The sequence below is a fragment of the Cyclopterus lumpus genome, chromosome 14 (assembly GCF_009769545.1).
Source record: "Cyclopterus lumpus isolate fCycLum1 chromosome 14, fCycLum1.pri, whole genome shotgun sequence".
NCBI lineage: Eukaryota > Metazoa > Chordata > Actinopteri > Perciformes > Cyclopteridae > Cyclopterus > Cyclopterus lumpus.
In genome coordinates, this window is record NC_046979.1 from 11785201 (window position 1) to 11806888 (window position 21688).

At 44.2% G+C, this 21688-nt stretch overlaps 2 protein-coding genes across 6 annotated transcripts; one reads left to right on the forward strand and one right to left on the reverse strand.

Moving 5' to 3' along the window:
- Positions 1–509: 509 nt before the first annotated feature.
- Positions 510–9522, reverse strand: scaf4a (SR-related CTD-associated factor 4a). Of its 2 annotated transcripts, none has more exons than XM_034549502.1 (19): positions 9318–9472; positions 7893–7976; positions 7746–7790; positions 7490–7651; positions 7184–7316; positions 6716–6852; positions 6363–6590; positions 6095–6174; positions 5921–5999; positions 5528–5704; positions 5265–5338; positions 4944–5134; positions 4655–4755; positions 4391–4504; positions 4136–4292; positions 3806–3933; positions 3019–3172; positions 2477–2602; positions 510–2266 (listed from the first exon to the last, which is right to left on the reverse strand). In XM_034549502.1, exons 1-19 carry the CDS (start codon positions 9345–9347, stop codon positions 1131–1133), a joined length of 3336 nt encoding a protein of 1111 aa, XP_034405393.1. In that variant the 5' UTR covers positions 9348–9472; the 3' UTR covers positions 510–1130. The 2 variants fall into 2 exon arrangements, with proteins under 2 accessions (XP_034405393.1, XP_034405394.1); XM_034549503.1 differs by having other exon boundaries at positions 1131–2266; positions 6369–6590; positions 9318–9522.
- On the forward strand, positions 8595–20752 carry hunk (hormonally up-regulated Neu-associated kinase). Of its 4 annotated transcripts, none has more exons than XM_034549505.1 (9): positions 8595–8888; positions 14619–14911; positions 15448–15503; positions 15921–16056; positions 16171–16298; positions 17251–17377; positions 17529–17697; positions 17886–18048; positions 18696–19474. In XM_034549505.1, exons 1-9 carry the CDS (start codon positions 8661–8663, stop codon positions 19448–19450), a joined length of 2055 nt encoding a protein of 684 aa, XP_034405396.1. In that variant the 5' UTR covers positions 8595–8660; the 3' UTR covers positions 19451–19474. The 4 variants fall into 4 exon arrangements, with proteins under 4 accessions (XP_034405396.1, XP_034405398.1, XP_034405395.1 ...); XM_034549507.1 differs by lacking the exon at positions 8595–8888 and adding an exon at positions 9586–9744; XM_034549504.1 differs by lacking the exon at positions 8595–8888 and adding an exon at positions 11133–11831 and having other exon boundaries at positions 18696–20752.
- The last annotated feature ends 936 nt before the right edge of the window (positions 20753–21688 follow it).

Here is a 21688-nt window from a genome sequence, read left to right on the forward strand (position 1 = left end):
TATATATATATATATATATATATAAATAAACAAACAAACACATGGTGTGAAATTTAAATTTAGACAGCAGAAGTCGAACCAGGATAAAAGATCCACTTTATCAGTTTTTCTTGTGACTACCGAGTTCCAATACTTAAAAACTGGTAAACATTAAAACATGTATTGAGAGCAAACTTTTCCTTTCTTTAAAGGACATTGGGTATTTGCCAGTACATTTGCACTAAGTGGTTGGTAGAATGAAAACAATACTTTATTCTGCCTGAAATAAAGTGTTTCAAAGGATGAAAAGGGGAGCCCGACAACGTGTGTGGTCAAAGTAGCAAGCCTAATTCTTGTAATTTACCTCTGCAAGTCTTCCCCAATGTGTACATCCCCTTCCTATCAAACACCTAAAGCGTACGTGGTTGGATTGTTAAGGCCGCGATAGTCCTTTCAATGTTGTGCATAACTGGCTCTAATCTTCAATGAAGAGCAGACATGAAACACAAGATGAGATGAAAACAACAAAGGAAAGTAAATGGTGCTTGTATTATCATAACAGTTGTTTGAGAAGAAGATATTCAGTGTTTGACATGACATTTTGGCAGATTTTTTAAAAAGTATTTTTTGAGGAGTGAGTGCCTGCTATCACACAGATAAGGCAATGAAGTAAACAATTAATGTGTGTCATAGAAGTTATGTTTCCTCCGTCTGCAAACCAACTTGAGTAAAAACATAAAAAGCTACGCTCAAATTAACCTAAAATGGACAGAGCCATGATAACATGCAAGCACTCCGTTCATTCTTTCATCTTACAGGGGGGAAAAACAGTTGACAGCCAATATTTAACTACAGTAATTTTTACCAAACAGATTTGTATGTGGTAATGTGGTTCCAGAAGCAGACGTAAAGCCACATTTGACAATAAGCCAGTCAGTCTGAAAACAACCATTTTACACATTTGACACACGTGTGGGAGATGTTTGTTGTTACGGTCAAACGGTCAATTACCAACTGGCAAACTGTGACGCGCTAGAATTATTATGCCAAGAGTTGAGGCTGACTATCATTGTGAAAAACACCTTTAAAAAAAATAAAAAATGAATTCAGTGGTTCACAGCAGTCTCTGACTGAAGGAGCAGTGAGCCAGTCTATGCTGCAGCTTCCTGTGTTGTTTCTGTGGGCTCACTTTGAGCTGAGGGTGAGGGCACCGAGGGCATCTGCTCTCCTGCAGCAGTTGTTACCTCTGGAGACGGAGCTAAAAGTTCAGAATCTGCCTTCTTTTCAGAAGCTTCCACACTTGGTTCTTTACTGGTTTCCATAGTTGTTACAACAGGAGTCACAGGAGTTTCCTCTGTTGCGTTAGGGGTCCGAAATGTTTCAATGGTTTCCAGTTCAGCCAATCGATCATCCCTGTCCCAACGCGTGGTCCTCTCTCGCCTGTCTGACCGCCTTGGCCTGTCCCCTTCTTTTCCTTCAGCTCCTTTCCCTCTTTCTCGACTCCCTCCTTCTACCTTTCCCCTTTCTCCTCCCTCACCTCTTCCTCGATCCCTATCCCCATCATCACTCCTCCCTCGCTCCCTGTCACTATCCAGGCTGTTTCGCCTTTCCTTCCAGTCCCGCCTGTCTCTAACCTGATCTCTCTCCCGATCTCGGTCCCGATCTCTGTCTCTCTCCCATCCTCCTCCACGGTGACCTGCTCCATCTTCTTGCCAGCCTCCGAGTCGGTCCCTCCCATCCATTCTATCTCCACCTCCACCCCTCCCTCCATCACCAAATGGACGCCTTCCACCTCCAAAACCTCGGTCCCTCTCTCTATCCCTGTCTCGATCCCAGTCCGGCTCTCTGTCCCTGAATCCAGGCCTGTCTCCCCTGAATTGTCTGCCATCCATTTCTTCCGGCCCTTCCAGGCCACGAGGCCCCCCTGGTCTGATAAAAGGAGGAGGACCTTGAGGAGGAGGACCCTGCCCATGCGGAGGGAAAGGAGCCCTCATATTGTGGGGAGATATCATTCCAAAGCCTCCTTTAAGTGGAGTGGGGTCATGGTGCATCATTTGAGGGTGTGGGGCTCTAGCAATCATCTGCGGGAGCATAGGTGGCATGTTGGGGTGAGGGGGTCGTGGCCCGAGGGGTGGAGGGAAACGCTGCATGTGTGTTGGGGGGGGAACCGGAGGACGCTGGAGTGGGATTATACCGGGCCGGGCGCCAAGCAGACCACAAGGAGGGGGTTGGATGTTTCCAGGAGGAGCACCGGGGAGGGAACCTGGAGGTCTTACTAGCTGGTTACCTGGTGGGGAAACAAATAGAAAATACAGCTTTAACGTTAACCCAACTTTCATGACTGTTCAGAATCGTACCATTTTAGAAGCATAAACTAACAAATGCCTGGTGATTTATTTATATTATATAATTATTTAATTATCTATTCATCATTCAAATGTTTGTCAATCAACCAATGGAGGGATTCAAAACTATAGAGCATCTAATCCAGACTGACCCATAAGTCCCATCTGGTTGTTGAAGATGCTGGGACCCTCCAGGATATCGTCATTCGGCGAGTCTTCCACTCCCCCTTTGGAAAGAGGTGGTGGCCCAAGAGGCATGGCACCTGGGGGAGGGAAACCTGGGAGAAGAGAGGGTGAAAGGAGTTAGGGTTCAGTTTGTTTGTTTGGGCTGGTGTGGACTACACAACTAGACGATATCCCCTGAAAAGGTGGTCTGGTGTAGTTTGTTGTGGTGCAATAGAAAAGCACCCCAAGCACAGGACATTATGATGAGATTATTAAAAAGTTAAAACAGCAGTCCATGTGTTTTTGCAGTTACTTATTAAAAAGTAAGCAAAACTTAGCGACCACAAACAGTTACAAATACTCTTGTGATTATTTCATCATGAGCTCCTTATGACACCAGAGTAGATACACAAACACTTAAGAAGCAGTTGAATATCGCATGTCTTTCTTTCAATACTAATAAACATTTAAGTAGGAGAAAGACACTGAAAGAAATCCAGTGAGAAATTGCATCTGAAGGAAGTGCTACCTGGAGGCATCTGCATGGGGTTGAAGCCAGGTCTGATGAAAGGAGGAGGGGGGATGCCTGGGGGGAAGGAAGGCGGAGGCATGCCCATAGGACCAGGAAAACCCGGAGGCTGGAGAGAACCCACACCAACCATTGGCGGCTGCATTGGAGGAACCTGAGAACATTTACAGGGATTTACTTAAGATTTTAAATGAGAGTTATTTATTATACTACCAAGGGACACCCCTAAGAAACACAGCGAGCAAAGGAACAAAGAAGTTATCTTTTCTAAGCTACCATGTATGGATCAAACTTGTCATACCATTTTAGTATGTTGTTACTTATACTTGGAATTGAGTTCCATAGGTGTGGAAGAAAATATCAATGCACTTGAATACCTCGATATGTTTTGTAATACCGTGGCAATTCTAAAAAAATACTATACATTTTTTATAAATATTTACATGCAAGGATTCATTACAAACAGTGGCTCAGATTGCACAAGTAGTGCTATGATGTTGGATGTTGCAGTGACAGTAAATGCAAAGTTTTTTTACTCAGGTTTCATGCAAACGGCGGTGTGTTGTTTATTTTTTCTGACGATCTGTATCGTATCGCCACATTCTTGCCAATACACTGCCCTACCATACACACATTTGCATAGATCCCTGAAAGAAGCAGGCACAAATTCCGTCAGTCAGTTTCAGAATGATATCTTACCATTTTTGTATATTCTATAACTGTAAAAAATCATCATATATCTAATCCAAGACATATACACTAGTAGCATCTTGCAGTTGTTGTTTACCTGTGCAGGAGGAGCAGCTACAGCAACCAGAGGTAACACTTGTGTTTCCTCTGGCTGCTGTAGCTCTGAACGGCCGTTGTGGGTGAGTTCCTCCTGGAGGCCAAGAGTCTTCTGCACTCCACTCCACTCTGGAAAAGACCGACACCATACAGACACGTTAAAAAGCAGACTAGTATATACACTATAATACACAATAATAATCAATAATCCTTGTTTCGTTTACATATTTCATTAATAGTATTCGGAGCATTTCCTATACACTGAACTGAATGCTTAACTGGATTTCTCTTATGTCTTGTTTGTAAGATTATAAGATGTAAGAGATTTTACCTGGTGATAAGGTGTCTACATCCAGGACGCCTCCTTCTTTGAGCTCCTCCAACTGAGCCTCTCTGATTTTAGACCAAGGTATGTAGGTGACACCGAGCTCCACATTCCAGTACTGTTTAAACTCAGCCTTTATGCCCTTGTTTAAAGCCCAAGCAATCTGGTAAGAAATTAAAAAACAACACTTGATTCCAGAGACATTTCTCAGTTTTCTCTTTAATTTGCTTTACTAAGCAGCAGCCCACGTCGCTCACTCACCTTGATAGATTTCTGATTCACTTTGTGAGATCCTCGACTAAGCTTCTGCAGAGCCTTGAAGGCATCTTGCCTATGTATCATGACAATATAGGCACAGCCACGTGGAGGGATCATCTTTAAAAAAGGGAGGACAGGCAGACATGTCAGGGAAATAAAATCTGTATTTTTCATCTTTGGATTGAAAAATATAAATGCCATTGTTACAAAGACACAACGTGGTCACAGTTGAATCACTGTAACCGATCTCCACATGTCAAAACTTACATTGATGGAATCTATCTGCCCAAACTCTTCCAGTAAAGAGGCAACATCTTGCTGTTGTGTTCTCTTGTCCAACTGGCCCACCCAGAGAGTTGTACTGCAAACTGTCAAGGAGACAGACAATTTCAAATGAACAGTTAGAAATGCAAAAACACTTGGAATTAGAGGGAGGAAAATAACAAAATATATATCACATTCATTTCATGAAACTACTGAAAACTGCATACATGTAACAGGTAATTTCAGGTGCATATACTTGAATAAATATGGCCATAAATGGAGTATGACTCACTGCTTAATGTCTCGATCTTGGGTGCTGGAAGGCCTTTCTGTCGCCGCTCTCTCTCCTTCTCTCTCTCCCTGCGCTCCAGCGAGCGAGCACGTGGGGAATGGTGACGCCGGTCTCTGGAGCGGGAGCGGGATCGCCTGTGCCTGGATCGTCGTGTGCGGGAATTAGATCGTGACCTCCTCCGCTTTGGAGACCTGGACATTGCAATGAATAAGCACCAATAAAAAGCTTATCCATATAAAACAAAATAAATAGTGAAACATTATTAACAATGCTGAGACAGAACATCTGTTAGACACATCAGATCCCATTTATGATGCTTACCTGGAGCCTGAGTGTGATCGTCGGCCATGTCTGCCATCCCTTGTCGATGAATGGTCCATATCAATTGACAAATCCTAATATGGTATGAAAAATGAATGATTAGGATTTAATGCAAATATTTAAATATTCATATGGAGCTGATTTTTCTGGCATCAGATTTAAATTTTAATGCAAATGTAAAAAAGGCTGGAAGTTCACTACCAGTATTAACCTAAAATGTCTTGTTAGATGTTGCATACCCTTTGTACCATTTCTAAATCTACCTGTTGTTGCTGGGCCGCATTGTGGGGAGGGTATAGCCCTGGGAAGCCTGGAGGCCCAGTAGAACCAGGGAGGGGCTGCCCTGGCAAAGCATGGCCCAAAGGAGGCATCATAACTGGGAAGCTTTGTCCTGGCTGTAAACCATAGGCTTGGAGCTGGCCATTAGGAGGCAGAGGGACCTAAGAAGGACAACTGGAATAAATAATCTGTGCGTACAACTGGCTGGTTTTCCAAATACATAGTAAATGTATTATGTAACATGAGCTAAAATTGTTGTTGTGATAGGAAACAGTATTTCAAAGTTGAATGTTAAATTGATAAAAAAGAAACCCAAATCAAAATATGTGATGGCTTGAAATATGAGTTATTTTACTAGAAATAGTTGTTCTTATTACCTGTTGTGAGAGGTCTTGCAACATGTTAATCATCGGCGGTTTAAAGTGCTGTTGGAAGGCTGGAGGCTGCTGCTGCATACTGTGATGATAAAAATATCCCATTAGCTTCACAGTGCATCCATGTTCTTGGCATTGCACAGCTGCTGTATAATGCACAATAAATAAAATGCTTACAAAGAGGCATGTGATTCATCCTTCTTTGTTTCTTCTCCAACTTCTGGTTCATCATCATAGTCAAAACGGTCCAGCAGTTTCTAAGAGAGAGGTAATGAATGTAAAAATGCACAAATGTCAATGTTTTTAACATGGAAGTGCTTGTATAGCCTACTATTATTTATACTCTAAGCACTGTCCTACAAAGTGTATTAACAGTGTCTGACCTCTGAAATATTGTTCAGAGTATATTAAGCTGTTCATGGCATATGCAAATACAAAAACGCACTTCCACCTTGTCAAAGGCTGTCTTCTGCTGGGCGGCTTGGGCGGCTTGGGCGGCTTGGGCAGCTTGGGCAGCTTGGGCAGCTTGGGTGAGAAGAGGCGGTTGCGGGTCGACTATGGCCAGGCCCGTGGTAACGTTTTGGGCCTGTGTTTGACTGGTATGGACTGGAGGCTGAGTATTGGTGTCAGGCTTCTCAGGCTGCTGCTGGAAGTTCTGGAGCATCTGTTGAAGCTGAAATGCCAGTGAAAGAAGAGGTATTAGTGAGGGTCTAATAGATATGCAAGCAAAGATAATAAAAGCAAAATGACTGAGGTCAAAGCTACAACCAGTCTGCTCTGGTACACAAACGCACACACCTGCTGACCCTGCTGGGACTGGAAGAGCTGCGCCACAGCAGCAAAGGCATCAGAGTTTTGCAGCTGAGCAGTGGATGTAATGGTGGAATTTTCCATTACCCCAGTAACTGGCTCTTTGGCTGAAGGTGGGGAAGAACCTGAGGGGAGAGCCACAGCATGAACATGTGTGTAGAGAGCCACACATATGCCTTCAAATGGCAGAATACTGATACTTAAGAAGATTAATATTAAATTGTTATTAGCTCCAAAGGTTAGTTTATTGTCAATTCACAGCAAAATGATGGTATCACACAAGAAAAAACACAAAAACAAAACTATGCAATATAATTATATAATGCAATATCGCCGTTAAAAAGGACATTTACAAATGTCTCCATGAAGCAAACATAGATTATTTTTTACTTGTGAGCAGTGCTGAAAACTATATCAAGGTAATCACTACTGCTCATATGTACAAACACACAATACCTGGATCATCTGAGCCTGTGTAGGGTGCAGCAGCACTGCTAGAGCCAGCTGCCATGTCCAGGAGGGGCTGAATAACCTCAATCTTGAACACACCATTCTTCTGCCACAAGTTCAACACCCGCACGATCTTACTCTACAAAGGAAAATAAGAAAGCACGGAAACAGGTGAAGGACAAGGAATAACAGCAAGCAAATTTAGGTCAGGATTTGTCATTAGAGAGAGCAAAATCCTTCAATCCCGAGTTGGTACTATTTGTGACTACAACACTACAGTCCACAACATTCACCATGTCTCCAAATTCTTACCCTGTCCTCCACTGGGCAAAGGCAGAGGTTCTCAAAGGTTCCTGTAATATTTTTGGTGAACCTTGGGCCAAACACGTCCTTGTCTGATCCAAACTGGTGTCTGGACTGCCGAACAATGGAATCCACCACATACAGGCCCGCTATCTTGTACTCAGACTTACACTAGAAAGAGCAGAGGTAGAAAACAAACATTGGGTTAATTCACGTTTGGTGATAAAGAAATGGTTGATAACGGAGTTTCGACGAGTTGTCTCACCTTTTTGATAAACTTCTCCACAATCTGGACCACATGTTTGTAGAGCTGAGAAAGAAAAAAGGAAGTGAGCATGTTATTATCTAGATATAGACTCGGAATTAGAGGTTATAATACAGAGAATACTGAAACTGCCAAACTATTTCTTACTTTCATAGCTTTGATGGCCGATTTGGTGATGGAGATCATCTTTGCCCGAGAGATTGGGGGCTTGGAGTCTATCAACGAGAATAACTAGAGACAGAGTAGACGATAGATGAGTGAGAAGGTGAGAAGAAAGGAACAAACAGCAACACCGAGAGGAGAGTGCTTAAGGAGTTTCATAAGTGATGCCAAACATCTCTACTCCATTGCGTTAGATTTCCAAACCTTTGTCTTCTCACACCGAAGACACATGTTCAGTTAAATTGCAGAATTATAAGCTCCAGTGGATCCTAATCTTAACCAATATAGATGATAGCATGCGATTTGGTCAACACACAGCAGCATGACTCAAAATTAATAGAATGACAAGATACACCTTTGTTACAGTAAGGGGGAAAGAAATGAGAAATAAACTACACGGTTAGCAGGGGTCTGCTGTTGAGGAAACTAAAGCATCTTCATGGCCGTGTGGTGCAATGTTATTGGTTTGCCAACTCTGAACAAAATAACAGGTCAGGTAATTGTGAGAAAGTCATTTATACAACACTGATGTACAAGTTTGCTCTTGTCATATATGTGAGAAGTATACACATTGACATATTTGTCATATGTACATTACATTATAGACATCCATAAATAACAACGGCTTTCTCCGTTTGTGCCAGATAGACAATGCTATTCAAAGTGCAAACACATGTTTACAGTAGCATCAGAAACCGCTCAAAGGGTTTATTATGATTTGCTGCGACAAACAAATACTGGGACCAGCGAGTTATGATCCATGTTTGTTTATGTTTATCACTCAGCGGGCCCAGTCACACTAACTGTGACGTTAACGAATTAAGAATAGAAATCAGCAGAAACGAGAAGAACCAAACACCAACGGATGACTTGACCCGTCTTTCGACTGGGCCAGCATCGAGCGTCAGTCTTCAGGCCTTACAGCAACTTGGCCTGGTGTCTTCTAAACGGACACAGGCACAGCGCCGATCACTGGAGCGGGTGAGAACATGTTGTTTGCAAGCAGTGACAACAATAATACGAGTTTGTTTGCCTTTAGCACTGCTTCCGACACAACCTTTAGTAGCCATGCTCTTGCACAAGCTAACATAAATGTTGGTCTTACGAACTTTGCGCAAGGTTAACGTCACGAGAGCCAGTGTGGAATAACTGTCGTTGCGTTAGCTCGCTACTTAGCATGCGTTCCTATAATGTGCTTCAGTGCCCGCGTAAGTTGCGTTGCAGGTGCAGCTTCAGCGCAAACGCTAACTCAGTTCGCCTTAAAGCCAGGTACGATGGACAAGTCCAGCTAGCTCGCCGAGCAGGCCGCTGGTCAGTCCGGCAGTTAGCTCCACAGCAACACGGCACTATGACCAGCGCCGCCAGACTCGGTGACTTGGGTGTCTCGGCGAGCCCCCGAGGGCAGCTCACCTCGTGGTTAAAGGCGTTGACGGCATCCATGTTTGCCCGAAGCTTCCGAGTCTTCCTCCTAACTCCCGATTCCCGGCTAAAAAGCGACGTTTATTCAAGGATGGGTCGGCACAACATGTCCGCTCCCGGTGGCTAACGACAGTTAGCCTAGCATCGGTAGCTCTCGGGTCGGCGGGCAAAGCATGATGGGATTCCGATGTGTTGTTCTGGACAGTGGCCACTTGGTGGCGTAGCGCTTCGAAAATTGAAAACATGAGAACATTGAAAACACGAGACAGTGTCCTTTAAGATGTGGTCGATTTAGCTCATGAGGACAACCGGTCAACAATGTGCCTTGTGCCCCCACTGACCTCTGCTCCTCCAGTGGTCTTTGCATTGTGTGACGTTGCCGACCCAAAAGGTCTTCAGATGCCCAACATCAGGTCAGGTAAAGTGCAAACTCAGCAGACTTTCACGTACTCCCATTGTGTATGCATATTAATCAATATTAGGCCTACTATGCCGAAGAACTACATGACCTCCTCAGGTTAAACCAACATATCACCTTTTATGGATTGTATCCTTGTTCTTCAGGACACTGTTAACTTACAAGGATTAATATGCTTTATAAATTATAACTTATTAAAAATGAATGACATTGAAGTGTGAAAAAAAGCTCAGCAAGAGGCAGGCTAACTCATGTCATTAGTGATAGGACTGACAGTGTGTTCTTGTAATACATCATTACTCCAATGGGTGGTGGTATACTTATACTTTTGGTTCCATGTCTGGGTGTCTAGTTTGGTGTCTAGAAAGCATGGTCCAGCAGGCAAGTCAAACTGTGCAGGTGTATTATTCTCACTCCTTCTAGGAATGCATACAAGGAGTGAACAAAACAGAGCACACGTGTATATACAATTAAATCTGATGCAGTAATACCACCAACTGCAGCCTTATAAAACACACACACCATAGTTAAATAAACACCTCTCTGACACAGACTCAAACATAAACACACATGTGCTTCACATTAGTAGAACCGTAACCATTGCAGGACTATTCTATTGGATTGAATTATCTTGTCAAATGTTTGTTATGTTGTTCTGCCCTTGTAGGAAAACAAGAGATATTAAGTCGTATTGACCTGATCTGAAGACAAGGACAGGAAGGAAAAATATGTCTCAAACTGTTGCCCCTCCCTGCAGGTGTCCTCATCTGAGTGATGCACACCATGTAATTAGGCCAGTGAACCCAATGAGCCAGGAGCACTACGGTATTGTACTTGTTGGCAGCAATCCAAGTTCGGCAACAGATAACACAATGAAACATGTCAATAAAAAGGTGATGGAGCGCCATGTATGAAATTGACCTATTCACATTTTCGTGATCATTTATTGCTACATGTGTAGCCAGTGTTATTAATGTAGGTCTGCATGGTGCAATAACGCACATGGTGTGAACATCTGAATCCTTTAGGCACAATTCTTTCTGACAATACAATTACAACGAAGACAGCCACATGCGGAAACATTTCAAATATCTCAATATGCAAATAGTTGGAGCGGCGGTGCTATTTTCATCTCCTTCTCTGCGCTTGTACACATGCTCTTTGTTCCCAAGACGTGGTTCAGCCCGCGCGGTGCGGCGGTGCCGGGGTCGAGCTGTCCCCCTTGTTCTCACATGTGCTCCGCCCGCCTCTGCTGATTGGATTGAAAGGTACCCCGGCTACCGCGACCGTGTTTGTGTGTGCGCGTGCGCGTGTGTTTCTATTCATTCTTTCACCCCCCCCCCCCCCCCCCCCCCCCCCCCCCCACACACACACACCCCCCCACACCCCACACACACACACACACACTAAGAAACGCCCACCCATATGACCGGTAAAGTCAGTTCAAACTGAAAAACACGCTGCCTGCACGTAGACTATTCCGGAGACGTCCATGTGTGGAGCAGGGGAGCAGAGTAGGAGCCTTTACCTCTTGACTGAGCTGCAGATTTGTTTTTGTTAGACCAACACAAGTATGAAGACAGGTTGCATCACTTTACAACTTTCCATGATTGAGTCCGACATTTTTTTCTCCGTCGATTCAATCTGAGCTCATCCACTAATCGAGACGCGTCTCGGAATCTGCTGAGTGGCTTCACTGGACGCTTTGGGCGAACAGGTGGCGCGAGCTTGTCTTAATTTGTTATTAAGGGCAAGACGCAGGCACGTTAAGCATTTAATACCCACCTTCAAGGTGGGAGCTGCGTCCTTTTCTCCCTCGTTAAAACGGGCCACTGGACAAGGGAGCTGGGATGCCAGTTGCAGACAGCGACATGGTAGTAGACAACAGCCACGGGGTTTATGAGGGTACAACCCCAAATGGTGCCGGGAATGACAGCATCCTCCCGGCCTCATGCAGTCCTGCGGCGGAAATGCTGAAGAACTTTTACCACACCAAACGGGTCGGGAACTATCTAATCGGGAGGAAGCTGGGAGAAGGATCGTTCGCCAAAGTTAGAGAAGGTCTCCATGCGTTGACTGGGGAAAAGGTAAGACTGGGGGGTCACTAGGTGGACATACAACAGTGTTTAGTTCAACTGTGTGTCAGGTGTTTTCTATTGTATTATATTATATATTCTTTCCTTGGCATTTATTATTATTTATAATAAGTATTAATGTGTGGGTGATAGGATCTATCCCATACAATCCAAGTTAAAGTTAATTTAGTCATTGTGATATCTTGCACTCAAGACAAAATAAAGTTTTTTTTCTTTTAGAAAACTATGTGAGTTTGTTCTGACTGCACTAGCCGATAACATTTCAGATCGTGACTGCAGCATTGGTAATAGTTAAAGAGGTGCACAGTTCATGTCAGTGGACAGTGTCTGTTGTCACTTGGCTCATGCATGTCACCCAGGCAGTACTCTTCCCCTGTTAGAATTGACAGTTACGCCGCACATTGTGCTTTTTCATTGTATCTTCCATAGTTCCTCATCAGTTGTTCGCTTTCTCAGTGAAAGTGATGAGCCCAGTTTGTAATGGGAGGCTTTGTTAATGAGCTCATGCTGCACCACCAGCTGCTGAACTCAGCCATATGCACAGCATGGCTTGTTTTCTAGTGACAATATTTACTTGTTGTGTATGTGTGTGTGTGTGACAGAGAGACCAATAGTGACCCGTCTTTCCCCTCACATGTGTGGGATAACTGGGTTTTCACTCTTTTCCTGAACCTTTTCTTTGTCTGCTGCTGGTGGTGATCTCACCGCTGTGGGCGCGCAAGCCTGTGATAGAGACATAGAAGAAAATTGTTTGCCCTATGAGAGAGCCGAGCTGCTGCTTGCATATGAAATCATGAGGTTGATAAATGGGCCTCAGCCTCATTATGATTCTGCCAGCACAGGGCTTTCATATGGGCCACCATTGGCCACTGGTTGCCTTTGTCTCTCCAGGCTGTCATGAGGGGCAGCCAGGACATTTACATATTGAAAAAAAATTGTTTTTGTTTAGTGTCCCTACACTTTACATTTGTAAATGTGTACAGCAGAGTATGTGCAGCGGAGATTAATATTTAGCATATTAAATATTAGCTTATCCTGTGGTCCCCCCCCCTCCAATTCTGTTTCCGCAAGGAGAAAAGAAAGCGCTCCTCTCCTCTTCCCTTCCCTCACGCTCTTTGTTGAGGATGATGCAAACGCTGGCAATCACACAACCAAGCACAGCACATGCTCTCCCTCTCTTTACGCTCTCTCTCTCTCTCTCTCTCTCTCTCATTCATATATATATATATATATATATATATATATATATATATATATATATATATATATATATATATATATATATATATATATATATATATATTCAGGGTCCAGCAGGCTCTGGGAGGGAACAGAGGGCAGTGAGTTTATTCAAGCAAAAGGGTATTCAAGGGGGAAAATAAATACAGTACACGAGGACTCCCAGATCCTTTTTTAGCATCACTGGAAAATCTGTTTGGAGGGATGAGAGACTGCTGTGTGTGTTTACAGGCAGGGGGTATGAAGGTGAGGGGAGGTGAGAGATGGTGCTGTCAGGGGGCCTGGGAGGTCACATACATGTATTTTTGATGTCTGTAACCCACTTTCCCCTCTATACTCCCCCACCCACTTACCCCCCCTTTCCTTACTGAGGGGCGCCTGATAAACAACTGAATCCACAAGAAGCCCCCTGGCTGGGCACACCCCTCCCCTTCTATATCCCCAACCCCCCCTCTACATATAGACAAGCCTACTGTAAATACAGTGCCCCACCCCCCATACATACCCTACACCCCTTCTCTTTTCCACACTGCGTGGCGTAAACACGGGCCATCTATAACTGTATTGTGACACCTCAACACACACACGCACACACACGGGCAGGTTTAATCAGCAGCTGTAAAACAGGTTTTCAGAGGTGAATCCATTATCAGAGATGAAAGGACGAAAGTATAAAATAAAGACACACTGAAGGACAGAAGAAAGAGAAGACACACACACGACCACTTTGGCCCTCAGCATTTCATTAATGGTTATGGTGATTAGTTTGGCCAGTCATGCCTTTCCATGTCTGTGGGCTCTCCTTGAGATGATTTGCTGTGTATGATAGCCATGCTCTTGAACTCAGTCTAGACGGGACACAAGGAGAAACGGGCAACGGATGAGTTAGAGTAGATGGGTACGTTATTGAATGTAATTAGCTCAAGAGGGAGGCGTTTGTCATAAAGGACATGTTCTGTGGCTTTTATGAGGAGACTGCTAATTTATTCTCCAATGACACAATGAGGGTGGAGAAACATGGAAAGAGGATGCTGGCTTTTTTTTACAGAACCTGTGTGAATCTGTTCTATTCAGCCTGTTGACTTGGCATCAGAAAATGAGCCCTACTTCCTCAGCCTCCCCTCTACATTTGTCACGTCTCATGTGTGTTTAGCTGTGACTACACTGTGTTACAAATGGGGGAATATCAACTGTCCATTTGGCCGCGGCGCCTTCTCAACAGAACATTTGCCTTTCACCCGTGTTTATGATAGTTCAGTAACACACACACACACACCTCCCCCCAGCAGCCTCGGGGCTCCACATTGGGAGCAGCTGTGAGTGAGAGGTCAGTGTTGAGTTGGATACCCTGCAATGGAGACTGAGCAGCTTGTCACCTGTTACACTACAACTCTCTAAAAAACCTCTCTCCAAGACACGGCAGTGCTCTCTTGCGTATGATTCTCAATATCATATAGAGCAAGAGCCAAACGTTAGCTGCCAAGTCAGTGCCTTGTCTAAAATGAGTTCCTCACCTCTTATCTCTCTCTCTTACTCCAGGTGGCGGTGAAGGTAATCGACAAGCGGAAGGCCAAGAAGGACTCATATGTGACCAAGAACCTGCGGAGGGAAGGCCACATCCAGCAGATGATCCGCCACCCCAACATCACGCAGCTGCTGGACATCCTGGAGACAGACAACAGCTACTACCTGGTGATGGAGCTGTGTCCCGGCGGGAACCTCATGAACCGCATCTACGACAAGAAACGCCTGGAAGAGCGGGAGACTCAGAAATACATCCGGCAGTTGGTGCTGGCCGTTGAGCACCTGCACAGAGCAGGAGTGGTGCACAGGTAAACAAAAAATCTTTTAACCGCACAAAGAGACACACACACACACACACACACACACACACACACACACACACACACACACACACACACACACACACACACACACACACACACACACACACACCGCTCTCCAATGTTAGAGTAGAATTGGTATAAAAGCCTCTGAAAATAATGACAGTTTGCTATGGATAGCTCAGTCCCTTTAGAATCCTCTTTCTCAAAGTGTGGGTCTGTATTATGCACATTACTGTTAATTAAATTCCTGGGAATATTCAATTATTTGTTGCTTAGAGCCTGGGAACTAAATTTCTATCATGGTGATACGGCCAATGTAGATAACTGTATAACAGGATTTCTTAGACTGATGAGGGGTCTGGAGGCACACAATAGACCCTGAATATCAGCCAGCGTGACCCACATTGGGAGGGGCATGTCTGTGTGTGTTGGGGCTTGGGGGGGTTTGACCTCTCCCGCTTGTGCATTGTGTGACTATGATAAGTAATCGAATGTAAACACTGACACTCTTTGTCTTCCAGGGATCTGAAGATAGAAAACCTCCTGTTGGATGAGCAGGACAACATAAAGCTCATAGGTAACGCGAGAGCTCTTACATTTACCGTTTATAACTCACTGCTGTTATTTTTTCTTGTTCAGTGCAATGCTGCTTCTTTTCAATTTCCTGTGGATAAATGTGTTGAAATTCCATGAATGAATTAAAATACAAAAAAAGAATAAAATTCAAGAAATACATACCAAAAGAAGGCCTTTGTTGCCATTCACTCTACAGTAATAAAAAGATGTTCTCAGTTGGAGTGGGACATGCGGAGTGTCACAGTGTCCCACATGTGGTGAAGAGCGAAGAGCAATTAAATATCCTGTTAAACCCTTTATGAGCTCTCACCATAGTGCTAATCTGCTATTCTGTTTGTGTGTAACGCTGTGATGCGCCGATGCAAGGACGGTAATAAACCCAGAAAAAACACTCACCCCCACCTCTCTGTCCCTTCAGATTTCGGCCTCAGTAACTGCGCAGGTATCTTGGGATACTCTGACCCATTCAGCACCCAGTGTGGAAGTCCTGCCTACGCTGCCCCAGAGCTGCTCGCCAGGAAGAAGTACGGGCCGAAGGTGGACGTCTGGTCCATGTGAGTGCACACTCCTTTTTTTTCAAAATGTAATCGACTGTCACCAAATAACAGCTTATTTAAATACATTTGATTATTTCACCCCGAGCTGAAGTGTGCATTTTGATCTTCCAGTGGTGTGAACATGTATGCGATGTTGACTGGGAACCTGCCGTTCACCGTGGAGCCCTTCAGCCTCCGAGCCCTGCACCAGAAGATGGTGGACAAGGAGATGAACCCTCTACCTCCCTCACTCTCCTCAGGTAAACACTGAGTGCACTTAACTCCTGTTTGATGAATTATAGACAAACAGGCGATCCTCTATGGTGGACAAAAGATAAACCTATCAACTCATCTGGCCTATAGAAACACTACTCTCATATCAGTGACTGGCGTGGAGTCGAAGTATATACGGCGTGTAATTTCAGGTCATGCACATAAGAGAAAGAATGTTGATGTTCCGGAGTCTGCAAGGAGGTGCAAACAAATATAATAAGCTGTTCTGTATTATTGGAATGACTGTCAGTATGTGTATATCATCTAAGTGGAAATAATCTATTTCTGTAGAGTGTAGGTTCAAGACAGTTAAGCAAAGGGAAAGAAAATCCTCAACATGTGAGGAGTCAAAAAAGCATTCGTACAAGAAAACAAGTTCAACAATCAAACTACAAGTTGTGCAATGTAACAGGTTTTTATCAACCTTTCCTTTTAATCGCATACAGAAGTAGAATTCTAACTAAAGTAGTGTGAAGCAACATTAGGGAAACAACAGGAAGAAATGTTCCATTGAAACACGTATGTGTGTGTGTGTGTGTGTGTGTGTGTGAGACACGTATCACTGTCGCTTTGTCCCTCTCCAATACCAGTGAGAGATGGCTTAACCCAGTTATGTAAGTCACTATTAATTAAGCCAATGAAATAGATGTGTCATCTCATCTGTCTTATGTTAAGGCCAGTGTCGTCAGTGGGTATGACGGGACAAAAGGATTCAGAAATCTGTACCTGTCAACTAGTCATTAAAAACGGTTGAGTGGTGGGAAATAATATTAATATAATATTGATGTTCAGCGTCATAGTTCAGTGTCAACCAAGAGAGAGGTTACATTTCTGAATTAAAAAAATGAAATGTCAAAATGTGTTTCAGTAAACTATCCTCTTTATGCCCCGAGTTGAGCGTAGCTGGTCACTTATTTGTATTCTCTCTCTCTCCCTCAGCTGCTATCTGTCTTCTGAAGAAGCTTCTTGAGCCAGATCCCAACAAGCGTCCCAACATCCATCAGGTGATGGCTGATTCCTGGCTACAGCTGGCCAACAAGAACACAGGGGCACCGTACCTCAACAGGTAGACTCACGCACATTTTTTAAAGTTTGTATTTTCTGTCGTTATTTACTTTTTGTCTGTTAGTTGTTTTTAATCCTAGAAATTCTTTTTTTTGCATTCAATTTAAAGCATCCTAAAGCATTAACCTTCTCGCTCTGCATTCTGTGTGCAGGATTCACATTGAGGAAATAAACCACACGGTGTTGCTGCATATGACGGAGAAGATGACCTACAAGCACAGTGAGGTGCTCAGCGCCGTCCTCACCAACCGGGCCTGCCACACTCTGGCCGTCTACTTCCTCCTCAACAAGAAAATGAAGAGACTCTCTAAAGAGTACAGGGTAAGGGCTTCCTTGCTGACACTTGTGCCGTGCCATTCCTAATAAACCATCTGAACTCTTACACAAAACGCACTCGGCTTGACGTTGTTTTTAAATGATGCCTGAATTCAGTTTCGCAAGAATTCTGAGGTGTCCAACAGGTTTGTCTCATGCAATGTTGTAATGTGCTGTCTGCCATGTCTGTTTAGGAGATGCAGTTCCAAGAAAAAAAGAAAGGAGAAAAGCAGAAAAGCGAATTCTACCAGACCCAGTGGAGGAAGCATGTGGACAAGCTCACCATCCCCCCCAAGCAGACGCCCATCTACCTGGCTGTTGCCAAGGGGCCCAGCAAGGAGAAGAAACACAGAACAGGTGAGGGACCATCTCAAGCCGATTGGGCCGATTTGTAAAAAAAAAAAGCACTTTATTTATTCAATCTACTTTATTTACCTTTATCCATACAGGGTAGGTTGGCAGCGTAAGCACGTTCTTCACATATACTTAGTTACCTTGTCATCCATCCACTCCTCCTTCCTTCCATCCATCCATCCGTTGTTTGTCTGTCCATCCATCCATCCATCCATCCATCTGAGAGGAAACATCCAGGATAAGTTGCCAGTTAATCTTAGGAAGAACACACAAACACACACACTTTTAAAATGTCATCTACCTGTCGGCAGTCAGATGAAATGACTAAGAAATTAAATGACTGAGAAAGTACAGAAGTCATTTTATCATTTGATATTAAACTGAATTTAATTTGAGCCCGTAGGCTGTTTCAGTTCCAAAATCATGTCAGGACGGGCTGTTCTCCACAATGCGTAATCCACACAGAATGTGCTTGTACCTGCTTGTTAGATACTCTCAGATGATTGTCATGTCCTTATTGACTTGACATATACAGTATATAATCTATACAGGCAGAGCACCTTTTCACTGCGTTGAACCTGCAGCGAGTTGAGCAATAACTAATAGTTCAAATGTTTGGTTGAATGTAACAATGCTTCTCATCTCTTCAGGTTTGTTGCGTGCCATAACTGGTGGCCATCGTAATTCCCCTCTGGCACCACCTGGCACCGTCGCCTCTTCATCCATGGAATATCTAGAGATCCAACCTCTCTTTTCCAACACCCCTAAGCAACGGAGGCGCTTGGCCACCCTCCCTCAAGTTAATACGAGCCCAGAACACAACATACCTGCCCCACCAGCACCATCGCCGATCGGCATGCATTCCTATGGCTCCCTCTCCAAAGCCGAGCAAATTGAAGACACCCCCACCTCCACCTCACCCTGGTACAAGCTGACCAACGGGACTCTGTCCCCACCCCGCCACGTCTCTGCTTTCCAACCTGACTCTTCGTACTTGAAGAAGGCCACAATCCCCAGCCCTCCTGTGCTCATTGTCAACCCACAGCCCAAGAAGAGCATATCGTCCGATTGGGGCGGTTCTTCCGACACCAGCGGCAGCCCTCCCAGCACGATAGGAAGCCCCCCAGGCAGCTCGGCTTTCAGCCCTCCGAAGTCCGCCTTCAGCCCCCTCAACCCCACCTCAGCATTCAGTCCTCCTTCCAGCAGCGGCAGCAGCGATCCCGACAGCCCGACACACCGCAGCAAGTTCCCGTCCATGGGAATTGGACAGCTCCTAAAGAAGAAGATCCAGCTGCAGCCGTTCTCCTTCCGGCCAGAACAGGTCCTTGAGGAAGTGGTGTCCCCGCCGCCTTACCCCATGCAAACTCTTCTCTGTGCTTCCGGTGCACTCAAGACCCTCTGCTGAGGGATACACGAAAAAAAGAAAAGAAAGACTGAACTCAAGTGCCCACTCAACATTTTGTTTAAGTTGAAGAGGTCTTCCAGAGCGGCCTTTTGAACTGTTCCTTTATTGTGACTGAGCCACTTTTCTAGACATTTAAAAAAAAAATTAAAAAAGAAGAACAACAAAACAAAGAGTATACAATATTGTATCTCTAGTCACTGCTCTCATTATGTAATAAGAGGTTGGTGACGCTGAAAAGATGAGATTTGAAACCCTGAGCAATGACTAAACCTTGCTGTGGCCTAGATGCAGAGTGGACATGGGACATCATGTAATACACACACACGCACATACATACACACACAACACTGTATTATAAACTGAGTTAAGACGTATTCTCTTATGTAATATTGCTGTAACTGGTTACTAATTGAGCCGCAGACTGATTCACACCAGCTAACAGATCCCAACTCTTACCCTAACCCTGATTACATGTCTAAATGTTTTGTCTCTGTGAAAACACTCACTGACTTCCAGCCAACTGGCACTGTATCAATGCTGACTGGAGGAAGAAGCTCACTGCACTATTCTTAAAAATCAAAACCTGTAGTAACAACGGTGTCTACCATCTTTTACCTCACTGCATTATTCATACATCGCTGTGTCACAGCAGTCGATTGTGACACGCTTGTGTGGATTTGGCCACAGCGTTGCAGTGTCTGAGCGTCAGTAAAAAGAAGAGTCATGCTCTTCCTTTGTAGCGCATTCTCATAAACTGATAATATCCGTCACTTTTTATAGTTAAGTGTTGCATCACTTCCCACAGGTAAACTGTCAACGTCTTAGTTTTGACTTGCTCACAGCCTGTTCAGTCAGTTTTTGAAAAAAGAAAAAAAAAGATCCAAAAGCCTTATGAAACTTATGAACCTCACAAAAGGCAAGGTGGGAGGATCACGTAACATCTCTGAAAATAATTCACTTCCATTTGTCTTAATGCTGTAGTCTGTGCAATAGTCTTAAGTGTTAACTGCAATGACAAGTATTTGCCAAGAGCTCTCTGAGAGTGATGTGACCATTGTGCTTGTAAATAACTGACTCCTGTGTTTTCTGTCACGTATGCCGTTCTGTACGAAGCGATTGTAAAATGTCTGTCACACTGACATTTTTAGCCGCTCCATAAAACTGTTTGACAAAGAAGGTTTCCATGGCAACATGAGGCTTCTCGCTGTTAAGATACTGTAGAATCTCCATCCATCCATCCATCCATTTTCAATACCGCTTATCCTCATTAGGGTCGCGGGGGCGCTGGAGCCTATCCCAGCTGACATAGGGCGAAGGCAGGGGACACCCTGGACAGGCCGCCAGTCCATCGAGGGCACATGTAGGGACATACAACCATTCACTCTCACATTCACACCTCTGGGCAATTTAGAGATCAATTAACCTGCAGCATGTCTTTGGACTGTGGGAGGAAGCCGGAGAGCCCGGAGAGAACCCACGCTGCCACGGGGAGAACATGCAAACTCCACACAGAAGGACCGCTCCGACCGGGAATTGAACCCGCGGCCCTCTTGCTGTGAGGCGACAGTGCTAGCCACTACACCACCGTGCAGCCCCTGTAGAATCTCTTCCTGTCCAAATGAAAAATTTGCATGCAATATTTCACGAGTCGAACTGTACTGTCAACATTTGAAATGACGTCTTTGTACCTTTTTTCTGGTTGATACTGAGATTGATACAGAATCGAGATGAGGGGGGGGGTCTTTTGTAAGATTTTGTAATGGATGGTTTTCTGTAAGTGTCAAGAGATTTTTATGCTGTATAAAATATTTTTAATATTTATACTGAATCCATAATGTGTCTGTCTGGTCTTTCAAATGCACCTGCTTACTGTCTGGCTTCACTTTCATGTGCTCTGTGCACACAGCTAATACAACATTTTATAAGCTGAACAAATATAGAATTAATACATTTAAATTACTATAATCAAGTACGTAATTCTACAATAATCCAAAAGGTCTAATGTTAATTTATGTACAATTTAAAACGGAGCCTGGGGCTCAACATGTATTCCTCTCTGATCGGTGAACACTTGGAGGGATCTCTGTAGCTTTACAACCTCAATGTGCCACTTGTTTCACATACCAGAAACATTTCCCACGGAAACACCTGTGCAAAAAAAAAAAGAAACGCACCCTTGGAACAGCTGAAGAATCCTGAGAATTGATACAGACACACAGATTAGGACTCACCCACACA